The sequence below is a fragment of the Euprymna scolopes genome, chromosome 10 (genome assembly GCF_053919585.1).
Source record: "Euprymna scolopes isolate OS-2025 chromosome 10, ASM5391958v1, whole genome shotgun sequence".
NCBI classification, from domain to species: domain Eukaryota; kingdom Metazoa; phylum Mollusca; class Cephalopoda; order Sepiida; family Sepiolidae; genus Euprymna; species Euprymna scolopes.
The window spans coordinates 21308214-21318447 of record NC_136491.1 but is presented as its reverse complement, the minus strand read 5'-3'; the positions used below and the strand labels follow the sequence as shown (position 1 = coordinate 21318447).

General features: G+C 33.2%; 1 protein-coding gene across 1 annotated transcript in view; it reads right to left on the bottom strand.

Moving 5' to 3' along the window:
* Nucleotides 1-10234, bottom strand: part of LOC145285855 (chitotriosidase-1-like) — an 85624-nt gene that overhangs the window by 9373 nt on the left and 66017 nt on the right. The window contains exons 9-10 of the mRNA XM_080134295.1: nt 5533-5669; nt 3277-3308 (exon numbers count right to left, since the gene is read on the bottom strand). Of these exons, the coding sequence (XP_079990421.1) occupies nt 3277-3308; nt 5533-5669 (169 nt within the window). The remainder of the gene's footprint in view (nt 1-3276; nt 3309-5532; nt 5670-10234) is intronic.

Here is a 10234-nt window from a genome sequence, read left to right as displayed (position 1 = left end):
AATGAGGGAGAGACATTTATATGAGACTGAGATCATACTTGGAGGTTTCATATGAATACGGCCTAGGAGATAGGATGCAAGTTCTCAACACAGAGGAGGGGAGGAGATACATCACATGATGGTGGGGAGGATACATAATACTCGTTACAAGGTGATGATAAACACATTTACCTTTTCTGCTGTAAGGAAGGTCGACACGAGACAAACAGTTACAAATATAGTTGGTTTCTTTATACTTTATCAGTGACGTCAGGGATTCAAACTTTGATTTACATGGTCTATTTTCCTCCCTTCGCTTCTAAGGGGTCTCCTCACCAACTGACTATCACCGTGTGTGATCTGCTCAAAATATCTGATCCCAATCAACTAACTTCGAACCCTCAGATTCCTATATTGAGAAATCTCCTTTGTTTATGACGTCAGAAGTGTGTTTATCAACGTGACTATATCACGTTTTCTACACATGTCTGTCCAACACACTTTTGGCAACACAAAGAATTTTTTTTTTAAATATATTTTAACTCGTATTGTGCATTCATTTAACTGACATAGTTAATATTCAGATTTCTAAAAGAATGGACAATCGACTCTTTTTCCGACATAAACAATATTTAACTATTTCTAATAGAATTAACAGTGGACTGAATTTCTCACATTCCATTTTTCCATTATCTGTAACACTTGCCTACAGGGTTCGATTCTAGCCTTAGCCTAATATAATTTTCATTTATCTAGTATGTCTTCTTGCTTACATGAGAAGGGGGCAGCCTTTTCATGTAACATATATATATATATATATATATATATATATATATATATATATATATATATATATATATCATTAAATAAATAATTTTTTTCATTAATTATTTTATTTTTTCGATTGTTTATTATTGTATTTATTTTTTTCTTCATAGCCGGTAGCGAAATTCTTTTATAGCCGGTAGCGAAACTCAACCGCCCCCACTCTCAACATTTACCGGCCTCCATGCGCGTTGGGCTCATTTTGTCCTACAAACCAAAAATTTAATTTAATTAAGACTTTAACACATAGGGCCTTGATGATTTGTTCTAAAGTTAATTTGGATGACGAGCTTAAATTTATCACTAAGACCATTTGCAACAATGGCTACCCCTAAGATATTGTTGAATCTACTATTAATAAGAAAGTTTCCAATTTTTACAAATCTAAAGAAATTGTAGTTAATTGATGTTCTGTTTACTTACGTCTACCTTGGCTAAGCAAATCTCATTGTCTGTACAAGGGTGATATTTTGCATCGAGCCTACTTTTTTCAACCAAACCTATGTTGTCGTCCATTTGCAAAGATGTTCTCTCCATCATCAGCACAACTATAACAATTCTATTAAAACACCACGTACCATCAAAGATTCGCTATGTAAATTTTCCACCTTCGGATGTTCTGATTTACGAGCACCTTTTAAAAAATCATGTGTGTGCCACGAATTTCAGTACTGAGTAAGCCACACTCATCCTTTTATCTAAAAATTCTGGAAACAATTTTTATTAAGTCCTTGGGACCATCTCTTTGCAAGCAAAAAGAAAAACTCCTAGGACTTATTTTGATTTCGATGTCATTTTTCGTTTTTTATTTTTTTTCTCTCCCCGCCATATTCATGACTATATATATATATATCTTTTTTTAAATCGTAATTTTCCTCAATTTAGCTCTATTAGGCGAGGAACAAAACCTGATTAGCCTTTATTTTTAACGTTTTATAATCATCATGTTAATTCCTCTATATTTAGCCATAATTAAATTCTCCTTGTGTGGCCTTTAATATTTTACAGCTGCTATTTTTTTTTTTTTAATATCTAATTTCTGACTATGGTGTGATCTTCTTACCTACGTAATCCTAACTCTAACCCTAACCCTGACCTCACGTTTAATCACTCAATATGCGAAAGGCTGAACTTCATTTATGGAGATCTCCGTGTGAGTCTTGTCTGAAATTAATTTTTACTTTTAAACCGAAATAATTATTGCTTGACTATGTATTAGAGGTTGATGCCAAAATCTGCAAAGTACGTTCAAATTGGTGGTAGATTACGAGTCTTATGGCAATAAAATAACATATCATTACTTCACATGCGCCCCTGCAGTGACTGTAGACTCCATTGCACAGCAAAGAACGTTCTGTTGATTTTATAAAATTCTCTTTTTGATAATGACATGAAAGTTAAGAATGCAAAATTCAAGTATCATGCTTCAATTATGCTCTAAAGAGAAACATTCATTTTGAACACGACACCGTCTTATCAAAAAAACCTACTGTTGATTTTATAGGCCAGGCTGTTCCGCTTGTAAGGTGATAAAATTTCGCAAACTTAAAATATTAGGCTGCTATGTTAACTTTGGTCAAATTATGACTGTTCTTTTCTTTTATCGGATTTTTTCGATTATAGATTTTTGATACTTATCGGAAGCGATCCAATGCAAAACCTATCTTAGATTACTACTAGGCATATAAGGTGAACTTGTGTGAAATTTTTTAAAAATTTGCCCAGTCGTTTTTGAGTCCATATCAACTCTCTCTCTCTCCCTCCCCCCTCTCTCTCTCACACACACACACACACACACACACGCACACAAAATGGTTATAAAAGAGAAAACGTGAGTTTTTTAATTTTCAACAAAATTTTGCACTATATATATATATATATAATATTTTTTGACGTTATAAATGTTATCTATTAAAAAAAAACATTTACATATGTAAAACATTACATAAAAGTTATTTTTAAAATTATTAAGAATATTTACATCAAAGAAAATGCGACCTGTCAAAATGTGAAATTAAGAAAGTGAATTTGAATACAAAGACGGTGTTCCCCGCTTTTTTTTTTTTTTTTACATAGGCATCACCACATTATCAAGGCCAAGAGGCCACTCAAGGATAAGGGTTAAAGAGTGTACATTAGAAATTGGACAATATAGTAATCATTAGTACACTACTATAGCTAATATATATATATGTGTGTGTGTGTGTGTGTGTGTGTGTGTGTGTGTGTGTGTGTGTGTGTGTGTGTGTGTGTGTGTGTGTGTGTGTGTGTGGAAATATTATGGAAACACCATTGTGCATTTATAGATTTGTATTTGAAAAAATAAGTGCGTCAACACATTTGACAACGAATAATAATAATAATAATAATAATAATAATAATAATAATAATAATAATAATAATAATAATAATATAAAGATTAAGAAAATACGAATATATTTAATAAACAAGTTTAATACTTTTGCAACTTACCTAGACCTGCTGGAGTTGTTTGTGTAACGATTCTGAGAATGAAAACAAAATTAGATACAATGAAGTCATAAGTCTATAGAATGTTTAATATATTCACGAAGTAAGTATATAAGAAATAGTGATGCACACACACACACACACACACACACACACACACACACATATATATATATATATATATATATATATATATATATATATATATATATATATATAACCGTTTTAGAGTCCATAAGCAACTCTCGCTTTCTTTCTCTCTCACTATCTCTCTCTCTCTCACACACACACACACGCACACAAAATGCTTATATATATATATATATATATAAATATATATATATATATATATATATATAATATTTTTTGACATTCTAAATGTTATCTCTTTAAAAAAACATTTGCATAAGTAAAATAATTACATAAAAAGTTATTTCTAAAATTATTAAGAATATTCACACACACACACACGCACACGCACACGCATACACACACATACACACACACAGACACACACATATATATATATATATATATATATATATATATATGTGTGTGTGTGTATTTGTGTGTGAATATTCTTAATAATTATAAAAATAATTATTATGTAATTTTTTTAAGTATTAGGAATATTCACACACATATATATATATACACATATATATATATATATGTATGTGCGTGTGTGTGAATATTCTTAATAATTTTTAAAATAATTTTTTATGTAATGTATAATATATAAATCACCACAGAATCGTCATAAGTTTAAAAGCGATGAAAATAACACATAAAGTCAACTAGGACTGACCTCGTGATGTAACGGTTAACGCACTCGATAATAGTACATATGGTATGAATCTTAGAACAGTCACGCTACGCTGACAAAAGATAGTACGACTACAGCTATATATATATATATATATATATATATTTCATCTCTCCCGCCCCCCCCCCCTCTCTCTCTCTCTCTCTCTCTCTCTCTCTATATATATATATATATATATATATATATATATATATATATATATATATGTACGTATATAGAAAGAAAGAGATGAAAAAGGAACAAACTAAATTATATGTTTATCAACGTTTCGGTTTTTTTTTTCCAAGACTTCCTCGAAGAAAATCAAATACCTGTACAATATTTGAAGATATACTTCCTGTGTTTTTTATGTGAAAAGGATGTCTTTGTTCTATTTCAGAACGAAACAAAAGCTTTAAATATTCACAGCGTTATGAAATCGAGCGAGTGAAATTTCTTGACGTCATATGGCCGTCAGAGATTTGAAAAGAATATGATGCAATTTTTGTTCATTTTGGAATTAATAAAGATTTTATAATTTAAACGTTGGATGTGTAATTGAATTAAATAACTATCTTTTGTATTTATTTGATTTATTACATATATTAATCATCATAGGTTTTATTTATGTTGTGTAAATGAGCTAACCTGTGTTTAAGATCAAGTTATTTACACCACAGAAAATAATACGTATAATTAATATAGATGATCAAGTAATAAATAAGAAAAAAAAACACTCGTCTTCTTTCAGAATTCCGCAGATTTCTTTGAGTTAAGTACATGAAAATGAAACGAATATACATTTTCCTCTTCTAATCAAAGATCTTTATAAAAACGGTGCTTTTTTTTTCGCTATTCTAGGCGCATAAAAGAAAATAGCAGCTTAAACATGCATGCACATATGCAACCAATAATGCTTGTATAAATCCGCTAAGTTTTATCGGCCATAAGACATAAGAGAGGGAGAGAAGGAAGAGGATATATATATATATATATATATATATATATATATATATATATATATATATATATATATATATATATATATATATATATACGTACACCCATAAACTCCAAGTTGTGATTGTACACATTTTATTTGCACAGAGACAGCTGTTGTAGATTATTTAGGACTAGAAGCGCTTTTGCCTCCTTTTGAAAGGATGTTATCCCCTCCACTCAATATAATATTATCACTTATCGCTTTAGTGGTCATTGCGAAGCTGACTACGTAGGGCGTACCATCCAGTGTTTGGTAGTGAAACTTTCCCAACATATTCCGGTTCGATAAGTAGACACAAAAAAATGATGAACATTTGGGCGTTCATTAATTTTGGCAATAAGACATAAGAACTTGACGTTTGAATGAATGTTCATCTATCACTGGAAAGTAATACAAACAATCAGCTTTCATCTAAAAAAAAAAAATCAGAACTGTTCCGTTCATTACTTACGCAGAATCCCCTGAAAGTGTGCGATAAATAGAACGAATCAGTGGATAGGATTCCCCACCGCACATTTGGGCGTGGTCATCCAGATCCAACGACCACGTCATCACTCCACCGAATCCCATGCGCATGATCCATTTGACCTGGAATGGAGAGAAAAGGACAACTTATAAAGTTTATACAAAAACCACTAAGAAGCGTTTTGGAAGATTAAGGAAATTTGCGATTACGAATAAGAAAGCTCTACTGCTACTGTTATTATTATTATTAGCAGTAGTAGTAGTAGTAATAGTATCAGAGTAAAGTGTGGTCTCAACAAGGAATCAAACTCTCAAATTTAATCGAAGATCTCCCAAGCGCAGATACACAGAATATGTATGATAGCGAGATTTTGTCCCTGCGCAAAGTTTTTCGACGTTTACTGCTTATAATGCATTAGCGGGGGTGGGGGTACCCGGCGTTGCCCGTGTGTTTGGAGGTGTGTGTGATTTTGGGTAAATCAAAACTCGGGGGGGGGGGGGAAGTTAAAATAAAATAAAAAGTTTTGGTAGGTGAGTATGTGGATCGAACCCGAACCCTGGAAGCGAAGTTGGAAATTAAAGTGCGAAAAAAAAAGTGTGCAACGTTAACCATTGACCCATCACGACAGAAACACGTTTGAATTCATTTAATTACTTAGATTTGGCAGGTGTACGTTTTAATGACTTAATGAGGTCAACTTTGACAGCGGGATAGTATTTCATTTACTGCGGGGACGCTTTTTTTAATTTTTATTTTCCGAAGATGTTGGTGGGGTCCAAATTGAATAGCAATTGTTTGATATATGAAAAATATTTCCACATTGATCAAAACTGATTGCTTTCGGACATTTCCGCCGATCGAGACCGGAAAAATACCGCCAGAATTAGTGTCGCTTTTATTATATTAAAAAGCCTAATCCCAATGCGGCGAGCGACAAATGTTGAATATTTATCTTCCCGAAGTTGAGCAAATTAAATAGACAGGCGAGCTCCATTGTTACCTCGGAGATATTACGATTTATATGTGATATAAAAAGTTTTAAGAAGTTGCGAGCCGACCGACCGCTTCTCTGAAAAAAAGCCTTTCTTGGACATACACAAAAAGCGAACATACATACACATATTTTCGCTTTTATATATATAGATTATACGCATCCGACTCTTAGACCAAATCAAATAGCACTGTGCAATATGCTACATCAGCGGCACCATGGAGGTTCTCCTGGAAACAAAACTTTGCTGTCTAGAACAAATTCTACGGCAGCCTGAAAAGGAATTCACCTGCAAGTTTGTAACCTCAATCGCACACCCAGTCTGAAGAGAAGGATGATTAGGTTGTTTTTGTTTTACGGCATATCAACCCTTTTCAGGTTATTTAATGCCGAATCCAGTGATTCGGAAGAAAATTTTTTAATAGAATATATTTGTTCTTTTTGAATCCAGTTTCTATTTAACCCATAGTTGGGACCTTAACAGGTACTACTCTCCGGGTCAGATTGGACCTGGGAGCAATGGCAATTAAAAGGTGGCTCCACACTCCCCAAAGCCCGCAAGCTGGGGCCTCACCATTGGATAAAGTTTAAGGTTATATCCAGGACCCAAGAGAAGGATGAAATAATGAATTAAAATAGTGAAGGAAAACACGGAGCTGGTAGCTGACCCAGTGTTTTTTGTTTGTTTGTTTGTTTTTATTTGTGTGTGGGGGGGTGCGCGCGATTTTTTTTTTTTTTTTTTTTTTTTGTATTCGTTTCGTAAATTAGGAATGGTTGAAGCATGCTGAAGACTTGGTTGACAATCAACGTGGATAAACTAACTTCTGTCCAGCTCAACCCACCTCGTTACATGTTAGTATCAACTGTAAAAAGTTGAACTGGTGAAATGTATTCAAATTGACGATTCGGCGCACTATTTTCCAAGTTTTTCTGGAACCATATCACTCAACATGTTGGCAACCTTCTCGCGGTCTTTCCTGTGAGCGTGTACCCAATTCTGTCGGTGAACAACAATACTAACAAAAAGAGAAATTAAGTATGTCAAAACTGCTTGCATGTATCAGTGCGCTATGTAATACATGCACAGATACAAGCGGTCAGGATTAGCTGTCTTTTGCCAGAATGACACAGATAAAAACAGAAATAAAACAATAGGAGATTGAAAGTTATACCAAGGTGTAGCAGAGTGGATGAGCGAAATAATGAACGGCTTTAAACAGTCAAATGATAACATTCGGTACATATCTAGGATTTTTCTTACTATGTCTCTTGTTTTAATTTTCTGTTCACGTTGCTTTTCCTGGGTATTGGGCATTCTACCGGATGCCAAACATTCTCTTGTTTAGTTACTCCAACCGAGAGATCTTTTTAAGATTCTAACCGCCGCTTTAAATGCTATTGTTTGTATTTCTTGTGAACTTGGTTCACCGGTTATATTCGCCAGATAGTTTTTGAAATACTTTTTCATTAGCCCGGTTGCTCCCATAATAACTGGTATGATTGATATCTTCTTAAGATTCCAGTTTCTTTTCATGTCGTGCATAAGTCCTTGGTATTTTGTTATTTTCTCCCCCTCTGCTCTGTTATGGCCGGCATCATTAGGGACGCTGACTTCAACTAGGGTTGCCACTTTCTCCATCTTGTATAATAGCCCCATTTTTCTAGGTACGTAGCTGTAGGAATTTCGTAGCCATAGTGGATGGTGCATGACTTATTTCCAACTGTTCTTTCCGGTAAACATGTTCCCAAGATTTGCTACTACATTGGATATTCAGGTTTTTACAGATTTCCCAGCAGAGATATGTACATACTCCATTGTGTCAGCTTTGCAATAGTTAATGCTGTATAAATTTACATTCGATTTCCGTTTTTGTAGTCATTTTTTTAGATGTATCGGAACTAACTAGGCATACATCATAGTCACATTGACGCACTGATATTCGTTAGATTATCGAAGTTAAGCAACACTGAACCTGTTCAATTCTACAGGGTGTCCAAAAATTAACTTAAGGATTGAAAATCTTTGTCATTTTACTATTAATGATCAATGTTTTTGTCTATTTCAGATATTTTAAAGATAATATTTTGAAAATTAATTATCGATAGGTAATGCATTGAACAACGTACGTAAGTTGTGAAATTATTTTACCAAAATCAGGGGTCAATTATTTTGACGCAAATAGCTTATCGACACCATTTTCATGTAATAAATAGCCCAAGTCACAACAGAATTCGAAACATTGAGCGCCGTTATGTCAGCAAACCAACCCCAAACCATGCAAGAATTGGAGGTAAACATTCGGAACGAAATAAGAGAGTTAAATCGCAATCCAGAGATTCTGCAATCTGCCATGAATAATGTTTTGGAAAATGTGAAGCTGAAAATGGGTAACATTTAAAAGACATTATTTTTCACAACCAAAAAAAATCGTTTGAATTTTGCATTTTTTTAAATTTCCCAATGTTTTAGTCAAACTGTGTTAACATTACAGAAAAATATCAAAAATAAAAAAAGTTAAGTGACTTTTTGGACACCCTGTATTTATTTTATTATTTTAGAATAATATATTATCTTTCAATGCTTAATTCAGGTATGTAGTGTAGTATCTACCCCACTGTCATGAGATGATTCTCCCAGGTATTTTTTCTTCCTTTTGGGGCTAGTAGAGTAAATGTTCAATCGTCATAATACTATATTCACAGCCATTATTTTTTTCCTTTTTTATCTGCTCTGTAATCATGAGACGATCTTCCCAAGGCTTACCGTGTAATTATTCGGAAGAAACAAGTATAGTATATGTTCTGTCGTATTGATACCACCCTTCAAGGTATTACGTCTAGAAATTGTGTCACAATCGTCTGTTCATTTGCACACTGAACATATAAATCATATATATATATATATATATAATGTATTTGTTCAGTTTGCTAATATATATATATATATATATATATATATATATATATATATACATATATACACACTGCTGATCAAAAATTTAAGACCACTTAAAAATCTTTTGAAAGAAAACTTTTTTTAAGGATAGGTTTTAAACTCTTCCGATTTAAGGTTACCAATACTACAATCTGAAAGGTTATGGAAACAAAAAGCTACATTCCGAAGATTTATTTTTAAAATTTACATTTTTATTAAATTAGGCTTTTTACATATAATCAAAATTATAAGACCAGAGACAAAAATTCTATTAAATTGTACAAAAAGTGTATGAAAAGTGTATGAAAACATTCAACAATAAAACTTAATAATGAGATCTACCTCCACTGCTTTTGATGATTTCAGAAATTCTTTGGGGCATGCTAGAAATAAGGGTTTCCATTAAGGTGCGGGGGATCCTGCTCTAGTTTCTGAAGATAGCTTCATGAAGTTCATTTTTTTGTTTAATATTGTTTGCCATTTCGATAAACCTCTCTTGTCATTCATCCCCAAACATTTTCAATTGGGTTCAAGTCCGGTGAGAATGCAGGATGTCCCCAGAGATGGGCTCCATTTTCTTGTAGAAAGCTCAAGGTCCGTCTTGCAGTGTGGATTGCAGCATTATCCTGTTGGTATAACCATCCATCCTCACACAAACGGTAACCCTTCATCATCAAAGATGCTTTTTGTTGCATACTAACATAACCAGCTGCTGTCTGACAACCCTGCACCACCTGGAGCTCCATCGTCCCTCTGTAAGA